This window comes from Nomascus leucogenys, chromosome 11 (genome assembly GCF_006542625.1).
Source record: "Nomascus leucogenys isolate Asia chromosome 11, Asia_NLE_v1, whole genome shotgun sequence".
Classification (NCBI taxonomy): Eukaryota; Metazoa; Chordata; class Mammalia; order Primates; family Hylobatidae; genus Nomascus; species Nomascus leucogenys.
Window position 1 is genome coordinate 66,748,886 of NC_044391.1, and position 20,046 is coordinate 66,768,931.

The 20,046-nt window shown below is 34.2% G+C and overlaps 1 protein-coding gene across 1 annotated transcript in view; it reads right to left on the minus strand.

Annotated features, from left to right (window-relative positions):
* The window catches only part of SCAF11 (SR-related CTD associated factor 11), a 79,492-nt gene that overhangs the window by 27,404 nt on the left and 32,042 nt on the right, over positions 1 to 20,046 (minus strand). The window contains exons 2-5 of the mRNA XM_030822679.1: positions 18,029 to 18,110; positions 15,654 to 15,811; positions 5,456 to 5,533; positions 2,274 to 2,374 (exon numbers count right to left, since the gene is read on the minus strand). Of these exons, the coding sequence (XP_030678539.1) occupies positions 2,274 to 2,374; positions 5,456 to 5,533; positions 15,654 to 15,811; positions 18,029 to 18,089 (398 nt within the window). The 5' untranslated portion in view covers positions 18,090 to 18,110. The remainder of the gene's footprint in view (positions 1 to 2,273; positions 2,375 to 5,455; positions 5,534 to 15,653; positions 15,812 to 18,028; positions 18,111 to 20,046) is intronic.

Genomic DNA, 20,046 nt, shown 5'->3' on the forward strand with positions numbered 1-20,046 from the left:
TGACTTAAAATGGAGGTTCACTACCAAGAAACAAAATACCACTGCAATGCCTTCTTTGGAACTGGTAAAAAGTATCAGAAAGAGAGAGGTCCCAGGGTTTTATTGCTTTGGAAGGGAGAGGCAAAACTAATGGAGTTTGTCTGTGTGTTGGCAGACCAAGCATCCAGTAAACAGAAGACTGAATGACAGGACTACTAAAAACATCCAAGACTCCAAAAAAGAGTATAATGTAGATATCCAACAGCTGACAGATTTTCCACCTTGGGAAAAATAGTTAAGCTATGCCTTGGTAGGCAAAGGCAAATTATTAATTTTGCAGCTGTTATTTCCTTATGACAAATCTCAGAAAAAGCAGTTAAATATGGGGACGATTTTTGCTATGTTAGACTCAAATAGAGCTGTGAGCCTTATAGGTCATTCTGTGATGACCACTACACCCTTGGCAAGAGCCAAGAGAATTGGGTAATTTTGAGGGAGCAAAAAAAAAAAAGCACATCTATGATACTGTCACAGCCAGTGATATGAGTTGTATCAAGAATTAAAGTATTTCTACTAAAAGGTATTTCTTCACTATGCCTGGGAAAAGTGTACTACTATCTACTACGTAAATACAAATGCAAGAACCAAAGCTGATAAGCATTTTTCAGAAATAATTATAAAATTTGGTCTAATGCAGTTACTAACTTTGGGGCTCATGGGTAGGCTCTTGGAGTGGGTATTCCATGAATACCTTGAAATCATATACAAAGTTTTATGTCTGTAAACGTGTATTTTTCTAGCAGAAGGGATCTGAATCATTCTTCACATTCTTAAAGAATGCCATAACTACCCAAAAGTTAACATCTAAGGAGCTACAGTGTTATAAATTAGTGATAGCTTGAATAAACCTCAGTGACTACTGCCAACTGTTTTAGGAACTAAATAAACTTACTTTTAAGAAATTAGTATTCTGATGAAAAGTACTAATGAATCATAGATTTAATTATGAATCGGACAACATATTGACTTAAAAATTCAACTCTTGGACAGCTCTAAATACAGTTCAGATCAAAATGAGCTTAAGTTTCAAATGTATTAGAACAAGTTATTTAAGCATTACTTAATTTCCAGTGTACTACTCATATTCAATTTACTTCAAAAATGTGTTAAACACCTACTAAACTCAAGTATTAAACACTGCATTTCTAGGCATTTATGTTAAAATAGGCAATGGTTTTAATAGCAACTAAAAAAAAAGAAACCTATATATTTTTAAAAATGTTTTAACATAAACACTTGTTATAGTAGATAGCAAGTGCCTGCTTCAACACAGGAAAGCAGTATGTGAAGGTTAATAAACAGTTTAAATAATAACTGATGAAGAATGTTGTGCTATACCATTAAGTATTTCCTACTTTTTGTCCATAAATAACTTGATCAGTGCTATTCACAGTGTGGTATGAGCACCAATGCTTATCTATTAGGTGTTTAATATTGGTATGTGATTAAGTACAAAAATAAGGGTAAGCATTCAGAATTTTGGTTTGTTTCTGAGACAGAGTCTTGCTCTGTTGCTCAGGCTGGAATGCACTGGTGTGATCATAGCTCACTGTGGCCTCAGATTCCTGGGTTCAAGATATCTCCCTGCCTCAACTTCCTGAGTAGCTGGAACTGCAGCCATGTGTCACCATGCCTGGCTAATCTGTAAATTTTTAGTAGAGACAGTGTCTCATTATGTTGCCTAGGCTGGTCTTGAACTCCTGAGCTCAAGTGATCCTCCCACCTCAGCCTCCCAAAGTGCTAGCCTTACAGGTGTGAGCCACCACACCTGGCCAGCATTCAGAAATTTTACATTGCTGAACATTTTATTTTACAAAAGGTTTGGTCTAAAACAGATTCAGAAATAAACTGAAAAGAATGAATTCTTTTAATTCTTTTTATTTTGTGTTATTTTTTAGTAGAGACAGAGGAGGGGAGGACGGTCCTCACTATGTTCCCCAGGCTGGTACCAAACTTGTGGTCTCACGTGATCCTCTCACTTAGCCTCCCAAAGCACTGGGATTATAGGAGTGAGCCACCATGCCCAGCCAGAACCAATTCTTCACCAAAAACAGAGTAGAGCTCAAATTAGATTCTCAGATTTCAGCTAGTCCCTTCTTAAATTATCAAGTGTGTGCTTCTGAGTAAGTGATTAAATACATTTAAACCCCACTTCATTTTTTTAAATACTCTTTTTGTACTAGTTAACTTCTGTTCCGTTCATTTGCATTCCACTTCTAAAGTTAATCACTAACCTTATACAGCTTTTAGAATTTTCATGACAGGAGACCTGTTTCTCAAATGAGTTTTCATTTTTCTTGTCTTTTGTTTCTCTCAGCTGTTTTTTTACTTGAACCTATGAGAAAAGTAAAATCAATTTAGAGCAACAATTTAGCATTACAAATAACTTTTTAAATTCTTCCTTGAAATGATTAAAATTACAGAAACAAAATTGTCCAATTAAAAAGTGTAGTCCAAATACATATGCTTATTCATTCAAGCATGCTAAACCATAAGCTTAGTAAGTGTGCTTAGCTCTGGGCAAACAAAATAGTGAGAGCTAAGCATAAACAGATTAAGTGCTCATAACAGAGATATGAACACAGATTTGTATATACATATAGGACTCAGAAATTAACTGAGGATGTCACAGAAGACTTTAATGAGTAGATGATTTATGAGTTGGTCTTAAAGGATAGTTAGGAATTGGTCTAAGAAAAAAATATTCTAGATGGAGGAAAGAACAGAGTTGTAAGGAACAGTGAGAAGCCAATGTAGACAGGGAAAAACAGAGTAGCTAGATGTGAAGTTGGTGAAATGTGTTAGGACTTGACTGTAAAGGTTCTTGAATAAGAAAATCTACAGGCATCAGAGAGTAAGTGGACTTCTTAAAGCAAGTGAATGCGATGATCAAATTTGTTTTTAGGAAGATAACTCTGGTGTGATATGGAGAATCAACCAGTTAAGAAGAGACTATAAAAACCAGGAAATCAAAGCTCTTAAGATAGACTAGATCTATGCTGTCCAAGACAACAGTCACTAGCCACATATGGCTACTCAGTGCCTGGAATGTGGCTCGTCTAAATTGGAATGTGCTGCAAGTATAAAATAGACACAAGATTTCAAAGACTTAGTATAATTTTTTAAAAGAATGTAAAATCTCTCAATAATAATTTTAAAATATTACATGTTGAGCTAATACATTAGATATATTGGATTAAAAATAAAATATATCATTCAATTTATTTCATTTTTTTATTATTTTAGGATGCCTACTTAAAATTTTAGTTATTTAGTGGCTTATAGTAGACTTCCATCAGACAGCACTAATTAGATGAAAGAATAGGGGTCTACAAAGAGGGAACAATGGAGGGATAAAGCAGAAACATATTTAAGACATTGAGCAGAAAAAAACAGATGAGGGAGAGAAAACTGGAAAAGTCCCAGATATTTCTGATCTTGGTGACTGGGGCTGTGATTCCATTAACTACTGGGGCTGGGGAAAGGGGTAGGGAATGTGATTAATTTGGAGTTTGTTAATGTTAGATTTTGTTGGTATTCCAGATAGAGATGCACAAGTGGTTGCAAATACAGGTCTGGCTCTCAGTAAAGAAGTCTAGGATAGTGACAATTTTAGAAGCATCCAAATATAGGTAGTACTTAAAGCTACTGAAGTATAATAGCTGAGAAGACTTAGAAAGTATACTGAGAGAATTTAAATGAAGATCGTATGAGCCCTAATGACTAAGAAAAGGAACAGGAGGGTAGGGATATGACAAAGAAGATTTTCAAAGGACCGAGAAGTAAAACAATCATTCATACATACATACATACATACATACATACATACATACCCACAAGAGAAGGATGTTTTAGAAGCCGAAGGAAGTAGAGGGTAGTCAGCAGCACTACACGCAGAAAACAAACCCATGGAATGTGGAAGTCTGAGCCTGGACCTTGGTGAGGGTAGTGTTTGTAAAATAAGATAATAGAGGTAAATGTTCTATGGGAACTGAAACGTGAGTAAGAATTGAGAAGAGGTAGTTGTAGAATTCAAGAAGTTCAGTTGCAAAGGGAAAAAGATAATGAAGTGAAGATTCGAAAGAAGTAAAGGTCTAGGGAAGGCACTTAAGAGAATGTGGAAGATATCTCATGTGCCAAGAAATACCTTTTAAGTTAAACAAAATTAAACTAGCACTGTACCAAACTTTTAAGTAAAATACAAAGTCTATCAAATAAACAAAATTTTATTCTAAGCAAGAAAACATAATTTCACAGAAAAATATATTTGGAATCTATTTTACACTAATGAATCTTTTGCAACGTAATTATACACACAAACAGGGTTTGGAAAAATGGAGAATATGTCTTCAGGAAATCCACCCTTATTATATTACACTTCTATAATGTTTTATCTTTTTTCTGAGATATAAACTAATTTGCATTGATGGCAAAGTTATACAATTACAACAAGCCAACCGTTTATTTGAATTGCAGTCCTGTTTGTACCTTGCATCAAGATTCATCTGGTAAAAATATATCAGAACAAATTATAAAAACCTACACTGAGAAAGACAAATAATTAAATAGTTGTACATTGCTTCCATCCCCTTTTCTACTTACATAGACAGTAACCAAGTGGACAAAGACTAACAGTGCTACCTAAAAACAGTTTGTTTCTCCTATTAATGGCATCACTTATGTTTATATTGAGTACTCTCATTTTTAGCTATTTTTCATTCATGACTTGGTAGTGATACATCAAGAAATCTTTCTCATATACTTAACTACTACTCTTCTCCTTTTTTCTTCTTACTGAACTCAGACATATTTTTTGTTTTTTCAGGTAAGCAAAAAATTAACATAAATACAAATCATAATCATGGCTCACAACAGTAAGTAACATTAATGAGGTAAGCAGAATTTAATTTTACTGGCTAATTTTGAAATTATTATGTTTTTCAGGAAAACAGTTTTCAGTTATTTTGGACTTAAGGTTTTGTGGGAGTTGGTCTTTGAATCTAATACTTCATTTCAAACATTTTTTCAATGGAAAATATGTATTCAAAGTGCTATCCAATTAAATTGTTTGAAATATGGGAAGAAGTCCTCACATTCAAGATATTCTAAAATGTTAAGTATTTTATAATTAAACCTTAGTAGGAAACGTCCTTCAGATTATCAGAGATCTAATACATTTTGTGGTATATTACAAGGTGATCATTATGGATACGCCCTCTTTAGGGGGCAAATGAATAAAAGGTTCAGAATTTAAGTATATTAGTTGAAAGGTATAAATTTATCATGCTAAGGAGGATTAAAATAACATATTAAACCTTAAGTTGAACAATTTTCAAATATACACAAACTGGAAATCAAAGTCAAACAGCTTCAATTAATTCTTACATAATTCATGTTGCAGAATAAAAAGACTTACCTTAACATAACCTTCCAATGCACTGAATTTAAACACTGCCTGAAAAGGTTTACGGTCAATAGGACATGAAGCCAGTGTCTGAAAAGTGATTAACAAATTAATCTTTACAAATGTTTCTTTAGATCAAAATTATAAACTTCCATAATAAAGGAAAATTATTTTCATCTCTATCTTCGAAAGAAAAAAAATATTTTTATACCTTAAATTTGTTTCATTCAAGCATTTACTGAATACCTCCTGTATGCTAGATAATTGGAATACAATGATGAATGAGACAGAATCTGTTATTAAAACGCCATTAAAATATGCTGCCCAGTTGAGAACTACTAGTATAGTGAAATATGAGTTGGGCTGACAGCAGCAGTTCTGTGATGTAAAGCTGGCTGTTATGCTAAACTTGGGTCACTCCAAATGGCTCCAAAAGGACCCTCACAAATTTTAATATTCTATGACTTAATATTTTCCCCCCAAATTAGTTACATTAAATAGGCAGTTGTGCCAGCAATAAAAATATTTGAAAGATACGAAGAAAATGAAGTACTCCTCCACCCCTCCCCTCAGCCACCTAGATGACCACTCCAGAGGCAGCTTCTTACATAACCTTTTGTGGATATCCATTGCATATGCATGTATGTGTATCTTTTTAATATATAAACTTAAGATTGATTCATATTAGTAATTCAGAGCTGCCTTATCCTTAACAGCATAATAAGAGTTTTTTAGTTTACATTTCCTTTTATAGGAGTAAGGTTGAGCATATTTTCCTATTTTTAAGGACTATTCAAAGTTCCTTTTCTTCAAGCTGTCTATTGAAGTTCTTTGCTTAGGTTTTTATTAAGTTGCTACTCTTTTTCAAATTGAGTTGTAGGTGCTCTTTATTTATTAAGGAAATTGGTCCTTAAGTGATTCTATGAATATGTCAACATTATCTTGCTTTATTTCCTGTCCTTTTAAAATTCCTGTGCATCAACTATAAGAGTTTCTCTGATAAAACTATTAAATATTTGTGTAAGAATGGGTTTACATTATTTAAAGAATTTAAGATGAAGTGTAATTTCTATTAGGGTAGGAGGGAACACTCTGCAAAGAGCGTACCAAAAGGTGATATTACTAATACCTATGGTTACAAAAATAAAACGGAATTTTAACAATCTAATAGCAATAGTCTCAAAGAGCAAAGATAGTAATGGAAACCAGATATATTATTCCTATGTAAAAAATGTGATCTTTGCCTTTCTGGGTTTTACCACGTATCAAGACATGCTTACACAAGTAAAAGTAGAGCAGATTGTGTATGGTCCTTGATCATTTAACACATTTTCACAAAGCTCATAAGTCACTTTGGGAGCACCCAAAATATGGGCTGAGTTATTATTTTCTTTCTAAGCGGGTTTCAATGGGAAAAAAGCTTTACCACATCTGAATTAGGAAATGTGACCTTACTCTATTAAATTGGTTCAGACTGGAAGAAGCCAGTTCAGCCTACTTTTAAGTACCATGGATTGAGGAGGCTATTACTTTCCCTATGGAAAACCTGACCTTAAGAAGCTTTGCTTCAGCAACAAAGAAGTTCATATATTTTTTAATAATACATTGTCTAGTTCGAAGAACTTAACATAATAACTATTGTTGTTTATCCCGCTGGCATACCCTGTATGAAATTTCTTAGAGATTATATTAATGCTACATTTACGGTTTTCAAAAATATTTAAAAGTTGAAATCTGGCTGAGCATGGTGGTGCATGCCTGTAATGCCAACACTCTGAGCGGCCAAGGCAGGAGGATCCCTTGAGCCTAGGAGTTCGAGGCTGCAGTAAGCCATGATCACACCACTGTACTGCAGCCTAGGCAACAGAGTGAGATCCCATCTCTGAAACATAGATAAATAAAATTAAAAGTGAAATATTCCTAGTGCTTCCTATTTTTACGAAAGCTTCAAAATATATTTCTTATTCCTATTTTAAAGGTAAATTTAGAGAAACGTTAATAAAAAGGTTATACGGTAATAAATGAAAATTTGTTCTTTTTTTGTAAAAACTAAGATGCGTAGAGGCTGTGAATTTACTGTACTACTTTCATATCTTGTCTTTTGAGTAAACTTGAGCAAGTTACAGTCTCTCTGTGCCTCAGTAACCTTATTTGTGAAAATGAGAAAAAATAACTTACCTCTAAGGTTTTTATGGGAATAAATAATTCCTAGAAGTGTGGCATATACTAAATATTATGTAAGGTCTTGTAATCAACTAGTTTTAGTAACAAAAAAACTTGATTAATTAACAAAAGACAACCATAATATGATACATATACAAGTGAGAGACATGAGTTCTTAACAATTTTTATTGGAATTTGCAAAGTTTATGACGTAGATGGAAATCCAAGTACTTCGTTATTTTAGCTATTTTGATTTGTGACACTAAGATCCAAAGAAAGTCACGTGTTCAAGAAATTTATATCAGATGCATCAAATCTTTCAAAGACTCTCAAATCATACAATCTCATTTTTTCTTTATTAAATTTCCTCTATTGACATTAGCTAAATTGCCTTCTTTCCTTTACAACTTTTTCTTTCATTTTTTTATTTTTTATTTTTTGAGACAGGGTCTTGCTCTGTCATCCAGGCTGGAGTGCAGTGGTGCTATCATGGGTCACTGCAGCCTTTGCCTCCCAGACTGAGATCAGATGATCCTCCCATGTCAGCCTCCTGGGTAGCTGGGACTACAGGTGCATGCCACCATACCCAGCTAATTTTTGTATTTTTCGTACAGATGGGGTTTTACCATGTTGCCCAGGGTGGTCTTGGACTCCTGGGCTTAAGCGATCAACCTGCCTTGGAGGGGTTAATGGCGTGAGCCACTGTGCCCAGCCTTCCTTTACAATTTTGAATTATGACAGTTTTAATCTAAGCTGTTATTTTTTTTTTTTTTAAGATAGGGTTTCACTCTGTTGCCCACGCTGGAGTGCAGTCACCTGATCACAGCTTACTGCAGGCTTGAACTCCTGGGGCTCAAGCAATTCTTCCACTTTACCCTCCCAAGTAGCTGGGACTACATGCATGTATCACCGGGCCTAGCTTTCTTTTCTCTTCTTTTTTTTTTTTTTTTTTAACTTTTTTCATAGAGACAGGGTCTCACTGTATTGCCCAGGCTCATCTTGAACTCCTGTGCTCAAACGATCCTCCTACCTCAGCCTCCCAAAGTGTTGGGATTACAGGAGGAGCCATCACACCTGCTCTGACCCATTCCATTTGATCTTTCAAAAAACAGAGTTCTGAGTAAGATTTCCCCCTTTTTTTTTCCTTAAGCATAATTGTCTTAGATTTGTCTAAAGTTTCATTTTAAGAAAAGGTTCCACTGGTATTACAAAAACACAAAGGAAAAACAAGAAAAAAAAAGTAGTAGTAATAGGAAAACTACTGCCATGTATCATCACAATCTATATAAAATGTGATTTCCTAAGGATAATCTAGTTAACACCAAAAATACGTTAATTTTCTTTGACACAGACTCAGCCATCATAATTTTTCTTTTAAACAGGGTCTCACCCTCTCGCCCAGGCTGTAGTGCAGCGGCATCACGGCTCACTGCAACCTCAACCTCCTAGGTTCAAGTGATGGCCTCACCTCAGTTTCCCAAGTAGTTGGGACTACAGGCACGCACCACCATGCCCAGCTAATTTTTTGTATTTTTTGTAGAGATCGGGTTTTGCCATGTTGCCCACGCTGGTCTCAAACTCCTGAGCTCAAAAGCGCTCCCAAAGTGCTGGGATTAAAAGCGTGAGCCACCACACCCAGCCCTGACTGGCCTAATTTGAAGGAACTCGCAAGGATGCCTCACTCTTATATCCAGCAGATATCTATCCAGAAAGGTCTCAAAGATGTATTTAGTTTTCAGAGTAAAATTTACAATTAAATTTCCAAGTTGTGAGGTTTTAAAAGTTCACATTTTAAACTAATGTAGAGAAATTTTAACTAATACTCTATTTTTTAAGTTATTTCAATTTTGAAGAAAATTATCTCAAATTTTGTTTCCTTAAATACAATAAAAATATCCTTCAATTATTTACCATTTTGATTCCTTATATACAATAAAATATCCTTCAATGATTCATTTGTTTGAATTACTGACTTTCATTTCAATAACTTTTAAAGTATCTAATTCAGTTTCATAACCAAGTAGTCTAATAACATCATTGGCTTTATGATACAGCTACAAAATTAATGGAATTTGCTCACTGCTTTACAGTGTAATGTGTATTAAACAGAGCATATGTTTTACTGTGAATGCTCTATACTAAGGCTGTATCAGTTAAGGAGGCAATTTTGATAGAAAAAAATAATCTTTCTAATGATTTCAGTAAAACACACCCTACTATTCTGAAGCATTGTAAATTCTCAGCTCAGACAAACCCACATTTAAATGTAAGAACAAGAAACCTTCCTTATTTGGGAATTCAGGATCCTTGATTTCTAATTTCTCGCTTCCTCCTGCTGCTCTATCCTCAATCACATAGGCTGCTTATAGATAGCTCCTCTTAGAGAGAGAGAAACAAGTGTTAAGACAAATACTTAAAGACTAAATCTCAGTATCTATGCTTATAGGTAGGTTTGCCTGTTTGTGGGAATCTCGAACATCTATCTACTAACAAAATAGAGCATGTTATACAAAATTCTAGTTCAAAATCAATGAAGATGACTTAGGAATGCATACCACTAGTGGCTAACGCTTATTTTAAAGCTATTTTCCAGGACCTATCTTTTTTCATTTATGGTTCCAAGACACCTCACCTGTACTTCCAAATTAATTGTTCACCTGCAGTCAGCCTACATGTTCCCTATCACATTTAACCAGTTCTTTCAAGACAGTCTTTGTCAATCCGTATTAGTGAAACTGTGGTTCTTTATACCAGCATTCAGGAGTGTATCCCTAAAGGACAAATGGCTGTCAGTGATAAAATTAACCCCCAGTAAGAATGCATTTCATCAAACTACTTAAAATCCTTTCATGTTTTCCAAGATAACAGTTGGGGAGAATTACATGTAATCTTAATTTATTCTGACAATTAATAGGTAACACTTTACCTAGTGTAAAAACAAAAAAACTCAGTAAACTACCCATATAGATCATTTTAAATATTCTGACATTTAAAACTAGGCACAAAGAAATGCATGTTAATTTACCTTACCGGTAAACAGAGTACTTAAATTCTTTTAGATATATGCTCTAGGTAATGGGTGTTCACAATGCAAAAATCCTCTTTGCTCTACTAAAAAATTTCCCAAAGGATTAATTCACAGGGTGAAAACAGTGGTGGATCTGAAAAAATTAGCTACAAGTTCTTGTGGAGCTAGCAATCACTCCAACCCACAATAAGGATGAAGATGGAGAGAGCTCTGATCATCTACTGCATATGTGTAATAAATTTAAAAAATGTATTTGACAATACTTTATAAATTATAAAGGACTAATGTTAGTGGTACCACAAAGGTACATTTACATTACTGTTCACAAGAGAGCTACATAACAGAGGGGTCTGGGTTAGTTCTGGTTAATTTTTTTAAAATTAGAATTTGAGGAAAAATTGATTGAAAATTCCAGATAATAAAGCTTTACTGAATTATATTACTTAAAAGTAGTCTAACAACCAGAATGGACAAATTTCCACCTACTGCATAAAGAAACACCTGTATATAAAACACATTTGCAGTCCAGACATAAGAACTCACATCTTGATTTTTTGGTATTTATTATTAATTCAAAAATATAACCCTCATCTATGTTGAACACTGTTGTTTGACTTCTTCAAGAACTGCATGTCACCTTAATAAGACACCTCATTTCTAGTTTATGAGAGAAACCATGCCTTTGCCAACTGCCCAATTTTGATTTCATTAACCTTTACTCTCTCATACTGAAGCTGTCGGCATTTTATTCAAAATGGATGATTTTGTATAAAATGGAGGGAGAAAAATAATCTGCTTATAATGGGAAACTAATCACATTTTTAAAAATAATACTTAAAATATAAGGGAAATATTTCATATTATGTAAAAGGGAAAAGAATGCCAGCAGATATCAAGAACATCCTCATCACATATACTGCAGGTTCCATTAAACAGTGTTAAGAACTTTTAAATGCTTTAAACATGTGTTTTCAAACCATGATCTTATTTTAAGGGCCAAATTTTTAATCACTTCTCAGCAACTGTGGGGAATAATGAATCCGACTTTCTCTCTTTTTTTTGGGACAGGGTCTTATTTTGTCACCCAGGCTGAAGTGCAGTGGCATAATCACAGATAACTGTAGGCTTGACCTCCCAGGCTCAAGTGATCCTCCACCCTTCCCCCCTCAGCTTCCCAAGTAGCTGGGACTACAGGCATACTCCACCATGCCTAATTTTTTTTTTTTTTTCCAGTAGAGATGAGGTCTCACCATGTTGCCCAAGCTGGTCTTGAACTCCTGGGCTCAAGTGATCCACCCTCCTTGGCCTCCCAAAGTGCTGGGATTAGAGGCGTGAGCCATCATGCCTGGCCAATAAATCCCATTTACTTAACCTGTGTGTGTTCGTATGTGTTGGAGATTATCTTGTCTGTAGGAAATCATAATCAACTGTCACTACTGCAATGTGTGTCAAGACTTCTCTGTCCTTTACCTTCCTAAAGTATGCAAACTCAGATACATTTATTAAAAGCTATCAATAAGTATATATTGTTTTTGCCCACAATATGAGTAAAATAACTTCCTAACTGAATAGCTGATAAGCTTTAGCATACTGGCTCTATACACATTTCATCAGTTCAAATGTCTTTTGTTTAATTTCAGATTGTTGGATCTAACAGTGATGGTTTAAATTAACAAAAATTTCAGCCTTCCTTAACGTCAATTATTGTGTCATTGTACAATATTCTATTTCTATATAATCATCATTATTTTATAATCGACAGGCTTACCATCTATGAATTCCTTGAAACTAAAGATAATCATAGTGGACATGATTAATTTCAATTTGTTCTAGTGTCCCTAAGGGCAGGCAATTAGGCTATGGGTCATGAAGGCTACCACAGGTTCACCCTGAAACATTTTGCCCTAAGTAAAGAGGATTCTGACATACCTAAAGACTTTTACTTAATCACTTTAAAGTTCCTACATAGCTTTTGTTTAAATAACCACAGAACCAAAATTTTAGAGCTTGAAAAGACTGAAACTAACTTTGATCTATGTGTCCAAAATAAATATACTAGACTACAACACACTTTAATTTTTCAAAACACCAGTTTCTTACAGACCAGTGTTTGTAAGAATGTGTTCAATGCCTAAAATATTAAGGTTAAAGTAAATAAATGAGTCCTTTTTTGGTGCTTGATATCCATTCTGAACCATATTTCAGTGAACCTTGGGTACAAGTCTCAGAAAGCACAGAAATTTTGAAAGACACAGAAATCTAGAAAGATGATCCTAAACGCAAATTGTACTGTTCTCTTATGCAGATTTCCAACTACTACTACTACTAGAAGTGAACATTCATTCCAGCATGTTGGGAGGCTGAGGCGAGTGGGCCACTTGAGGTCAGGAGTTTAAGACCAGCTTGGCCAACATGGCAAAACTCTGTGTCTACAAAAAATGAGCCTGACGTGGTGGCGCGCGCCTGTAATCCCAGCTACTCAGGAGCTGTGGCACAAGAATCGCTTGGCCTGGGAGGCAGAAGTTGCAGTGAGCTGAGATGGTGCCACTGCACTCCAGCCTAGGTGACAGAGTGAGACTCTGTCTCAAAAAAAAAAAAAAAAAAGAAGTGAACATGCATAAAACTGTACACCACAGACCAATTTTTAAAAAAGATTTTAACTTCAGGCTATCCCTTGACATACTCAAAAATCATAAGTTTAGAATCCTTGCCTTGTATAGCAAATAAATATTAACATAGTGAATTAAATGAAATTAAATGTTAGAATGTGTATGAAAGCCTAGGCATAAGGCATGGCCTGTTAGAAGACTGAAGAGACTTATTCCTGATCCTGAAATCCAAAGTAAACTATAAATTTGCTTTTAGATGGAAGGAGATTGAGGGAAATGAGAAGATGGAGTTTAATTTATAATGATGAAAAAAAGAAACATACTCCTGAATTTGAAATCTGATTCTATTTGTGAAAGCACTTACATGCTTCGAAATATGTCTATTTTTATCACAGCAATAAAAGATTCAAACTGAAAACTTAGTCTACGTGATTTTTTTAGCCAGCATTCACTTATAATTTATAATAAGCAATTTATTAGGAGATTGCTCTCCTGTTACTGCTTAACTGAAATATTTAACTAATGATTGCTATCCCCACCAGGGACAATGAAATAATTCAGAATGTTCTGTTTATTCTCCCCTTTAAAGGTTAATTACCTTTGTTTAAACACTATCACAACTCCTCCCTGCCTACCCAGCATCACAGCTTATAACAGCAGTATAAAGATAAGTACTTTCTTTTGAAAAGCGATTTGAAAAATATTACATGTGGGAAAGGTGTTGGCTGCCATACCATGTATGTTATCCAGTATTTTCAACTTAAAAATATTCAACAAGAGTTAAAAATATAGACAAGTTTGCCACTATCTATTAGAGTTGAGTATGTGCATCATCTACAACCCATAATTCCACCTCTAGATACATACCCTAGAGAAACCTGGAACATGTACATCAGGGTAAATGTTGTGTGAAAGATGCACTTGAAGTTGAAAGAAAGGATGGAGAACCATTATCTACTTATCACATACACGTTATAATTTTCTTAGAGAAAAACATATACTCAGATTAAGTTGTTGAAGTTCACAATTATGTGGTCACCAAATACAATCTTATAAAAAGCATTGTATTGAAACCTTCCACCCATCCAACAATATTATTTCTTTACCCAAAGCAAAATCTCTAAAAAAATTTAACCACAAAGCAACCATGTGCACTAAATTCAACACAGATAAAAATCTTTATTTGGGTGGCAGAAAAAAATATGCATTATTTCATTAAACAGTGATCCTACACAGAGAGAGATTTACCAACCATATTAATTCAGCAAAACTCAAAATACTTTTCTCCAAAATACATTTTCACCTATCCTTAGTGTCACTTCTTGTTAAAGACCAGTTTAGGCTTTACTAAATTAAAATAGTTCATATGTATACTATTATTAATTCAATTTGTATAACAAATCTTCTCTTCCCTCTTCTGAGAACTCAGCCAGAGTCACTATACAGTTATATTCTCCTTTCCACACTATCAATGAAAATTTAAGCAAAACATAGCGCTTTGAAAACCCCAATTATGTAATATGCAATTAATTCCAATGTATTTAAGAACATTAACAATTTGAATGCAGTTAATGTTAAAATATTTTTAAGATATTATCTTTACTAATTTTTACAGACTGACAAATATTAACTTAGAAAATATAGCATGATTAATATGAACAATAATTTTTTACTTAACATTTCATAACAATAAGGCTTATATTAAATTAATATTTACTTCAAAGTATTTGGCCCAAATTGAGTTAACATAATACATTAAAAGTCACGAATGTCTTGTTTCTTATTTGCTGTCTATGACGGTAATATCTCTAATTCAGACTCTGAAATTAGTCCACACTAAATTAAAAACAGGAATTAGAAAATCAGTTCTAAATTCACTTCTGCCTCTTAAACTATGAGATCTTGACCAAGTCATAGAACATAAAATCCAAGTTTCCTCATCTGTAAAATGGAAGGACACTATCGTATCTGCTCTGGTTATTCCACAAGGGTGATATAAAGAAGAAATCAAATAACCTATGTGAAAAGTCCCTGAAAAATATAAAACAAAAAGCAGACAGAAGGTGTTATTAGTGGTAAACAGTTATTATCCTATTAAGTACAGAGTCAACTACACTGAAAAATGAATTACTGCATTTCTACCAGAAAAAAAATGTTTGATCTGTTCTTCCTGTAAGGTTATTAACTTTTTTAAAAAGAGTATGCATTTAAAATGTTATTTGCAAAATCAAAAGCCGATAAAAGAAAATTAGAAGAGAATGACTGACAGAATTTGAATAATACAAGGAAATTTGTCCAAAGTAGGAAGAAAATACATTACTGTGAAATAATTTATGAAAGGCAGTATCAACTCTTTAGGTGAAATGAAATCATGCTAGGAAATTAAAATACATTAATGTGTCAGACTTACCTCTGCCCATTTAAGAATACAAGTCATACAGAAGACATGATTACAGCTTTCTGGAAAACCAACTTCCTTTTCTAATAGACAATTAAGACATATTGGGCATCTGTCAGCCTCACTGTACAACAGACCAGTGGGAATAGTATTATCTCCGTTTTCTTCACCTGTTAAAGTAAAACAGCCATATGTGCTTTCAAGTTCTCCAGACCAAAAATCTTGTGTTTCTAGGAGCACAGTGGATTAGATACTCTAAAGGACCCTGCTACTATAAAGCAAATAGATCTTAGATAAATTATAACAAACATACTGCTTGAGCCCAACATGCCCAACATTTACTTTCTTATATTTTTTTAACAGGGGAGTGAAACAAACTTTTCATTAATTAAATTTAAAGTGAGTAATATTCAAATTTCTCCCCATCCAGTTCCAACCAATCCAATAAGTAACAACTGTTAAATTTCTTTTGTGTTCTTCCTAAGAATTTTTAATGTACAGAAAAACAAATGCTAATACAAACTCTTCCACATTCCTTCCTTTACACAAATGCAAGAATACTATACACACTAGTCTGCTTTTTTCTTTATTCATATCTATTGATGGACATTCACTTGTTTTCAACTTTTGGCTATGACAAACAATGTTGCAATAAAAATTTAGTTATTTCACATTTTTAAAAGTATATCTGTAGTGTAAGTTCCTAAAAATGGAACTGCTAGAGTAATATGTGTATACATTTGTATTATGAATAGGTATTGCCAAATTATTCTCCTTAGGATTTGTACTAGTTTAAACTCCCACCAGTAATGTAACCAACTCATACAAAAGTATGCATCGCTGGCTCATAAGAAAATAAAAGATACTCTGAAATTCAACATAAAAATAAAACAGAAATAAAGAATTGGTCAGCTGAAATGTGAACAGTAAATATCAAGCAAAGTTGGAATTGTCCTGGGCACAACTGTCCAAACCAGTGTTTAGATCTGGAGACTAAGCCTTAGAACCACTTCAGGAAGGAGAACTAATCCTGATAGACTCCAGTATCAAGCCAAGACTCTTAAATGGGGCTAAAGAGGACCCAGCATGGGCCTGGGAAGAAACAAATACAAATCCTCTGGAGGAAAGAACACCTAAATTAGGCCCTCATAGATTTGATTTATCAAAAGTAAGCTCATAATCAAACATTACCAAACCTAAGAAAATAAGCTGTCTTGAGTGAGAAGCAGCAGGAAACACATTTAGAAATCCACTAACTTCAAATACCAGAAGTTTCAAATACCACATAAAATGGACAATCAGCAGATTAGATCCAAGAAAAATACTTGTGAATTGGAAGACAAATCTGAGGAAACCAGCTAGACTCTAGGAGACAGAAAAGGAAATATAAGACATAGCCTGTGAAACAGAGGTTAAGAAATGAGGTTACAGAAAGGTCTAACATACTAATTGAAATCCAAAAGAGAATAAAGGAAAGGCAACGAAGAGGTAATGGTCAGGAAATGATTAAAAACATGAACCAACAAAGGAAACACAATGCATACTGTTAAGAGAAATAAAAATAATCCATGCCTAAAAACAATGGAGTAAAACTGTAAAACATCAAAGATGAAACCAAGACCTTAAAAGCAGAAAATGGGAAAAGACAGATCACCTACAAAAGAGAATGATAATCAGACTGGGAAGAAATTACCAGACAGCAAGGAAAAAAATAATTAATATCTTCAAAGTGCTAAGAGAAAAAAAACTATCATTCCAGAATTATATACCCAGTAAAACTATCTTTGAATAGTTTTAAAGTGGATAAAATAGATAAAAAAAATTCAGTTTACCACCAATAGACCTTCACTAAAGAAACTTCTCAGATTTATTTTCAGAAAGAAAAGAAATAAAGAGGAAATAAACTCAAGCAAACATTGCATAAAACATCATCTAACTGGTGGTGTCTGAAATAAAAGAACTCAAATAATGGAACTATAACCTATAAATTGAGATTAGGATGATCAGAGTTAAAGCATTCTTGGGTTCTTCTTCTGTTGGTAGTGAAGATTAAATTAGCTTTAGAAACAGAGGATAGTACCAACACTAACTTTTTTTCTTTTTTAAAAAGACAAGGACAAAAACAGAAACAGTAATTCCTAAACCAGTAGAGAGTAAACCTTTAAGAAAAAAGGGAGAAGTAAACAACTTAACAAATCAAAAAACTTGATCAGTCGAAAATAAGATATGAGAAGAAAAAAAATGTGTATATACTTAGGCAGCTTATTTTGGAATTTAAGAACAACAATAACAAAAAACTCCTGTGTATTCTGAAATGTAAACAAGTGACAGTTTGGAAACAACTGTTTTGCTTTCAACAAACAAACTTTATAAAAATGAAAAGTTACCTTCCATGTCTTCATACTTCTTATCTCCCATATTTAGGGTACATACAGTTTTCTTCTTCATTTCTTTTTGGAAAAGGGTTTCCTATAAGATAAATTATAATAGAGAATTTTTATGTTTGCCTTCTCCCAATAATATCAATTTAAAAAAAAAATCCTAAACTTTAAGAAATTATTTTACACATAAAAGAACACAGTACGAGCCAAGCCAGTTTGTGGATAATCCAGTACTCTTTTATACTCCTTGCTATCAAAATGCACAGTCTTATTGAAAGGAAAAGCCTTGGCCGTGCACGGTGGCTCATGCCTGTAATCCCAGCACTTTGGGAGGCTGAGGCGGGCGGACCACGAGGTCAGCAGATCAAGACCATCCTGGCTAACACGGAGAAACCCTGTCTCTACTAAAAACACAAAAAATTAGCCAGGCGTGGTGGCAGGTGCCTGTAGTCCCAGCTGCTCGGGAGTTTGAGGCAGGAGAATGGCGTGAACCCGGGAGGCAAAGCTTGCAGTGAGCCAAGATCGTGCCACTGCACTCCAGCCTGGGCAACAGAGTGAGACTCTGTCTCCAAAAAAAAAAAAAAAAAAAAAAAAAAAGGAAAGGAAAAGCCTTTTATAACTATTAAGCAACAAAGCCTAAATGATATATTTTGTGGCACAGACATAAATGCAATTGAAGCTTAAGGAACAGAGATCAATTTGGAATAGAGTTTTCAGAGAATGTGATAGGTTTTTGTGTTGAGCAACTTCAGGCATTCAAGGAGCAACATAGTATGGCGAAATACAATAGCATTTAGCTAGGCCAATCTCACAATTGAGTGGGTGAGAGTAAAGAGTGGGTGAAAGTGTGTGTGTGTGTGTGTGCGTGTGTGTGTGTGTCTACTAAGGAGACAGTTGTGTGTGTGTATGTGTCTCTATTGAGGAGGGGGTTGGCATGTAAGCCATGAATTTTATCTGAAAAATCACAGTGAGGGGTAATAAGAAATAAGCAGAGCAATGTAAATCAAGTATGGCTAGATTATAGATGGATCACTAATGATTGTCTGAGAACCTTAGATTCAATCTTATAGATTCTCTGAAGAAGAGTGACAAGATAAAAGTGATGTAAGTGAATTTTTTTTAAAAAAGATTGATATGCCAGCTAAGTATGGATTGGATTACAATGGAAAGAGATTATAAGCAGAGATATTTGCATAGCTAAAGTACTGGCTGTGAAGTATATTTGAAAAGCACAAAATTAAAGGGCTTAAGAATTTCTGAGATTTGGTGAGCAACTACAGTGAAGGAGACAATATCCTGGCCTAAAAGACTAGGAAAATGGTGCTTATAAAAACGTAAAAATGAGAAAAGTGGGAAAGGATGTTAATGTGGCAAAGGCAAGAAATTCATACAGTAACTTTTTTTTTTTTAATCAACTCTTTTTCCTAAGAGATGGGGTCTTGCTGTGTTTCCCAGGCTGGTCTCCAACTCCTGGGCTCAAGCGATCTTCCTGCCTCCACCTCCCAAAATGCTGGATTACAGGCATAAGCCACTGCACCTGGCCTTAAATCAACTCTTAATATTCCTTCCTGAACTGATGCAAGACATAATTGCAACGAAATGTCCAAATATGCATTTATATCTAGGCAAAAGAAATCCCTGATTTTATCAGTTGTGATTCTCCTATATGTATCTGAATGGGTTTTTCCATTAAATTTCTAAAATAATTTACACATGGTAGTTTCTACATTAAAGGTATGAACTGCCCAGGAAAATTCTCTACTTGGTTAAATAAGGAGAAATACAAAGTCCCACACTTATAGTTCAAAAACCAACCATAAAAGCAGAAGAAACTTAGTAGCATATGTAAGAATGATTTAAAGGTTGTAGCAGATTAAATACAACCTCAAAATGAGTCAGCATTAGAATCTAAAAAATTTTTTTAATCCAATCAATCTGATGATAAAAGTTGGATGAGGAATATTTCCCACTCTTAGCCTATCTGTGCAACATTTGTTTTAGTTCTGGTGCAAACTAACTTGTTT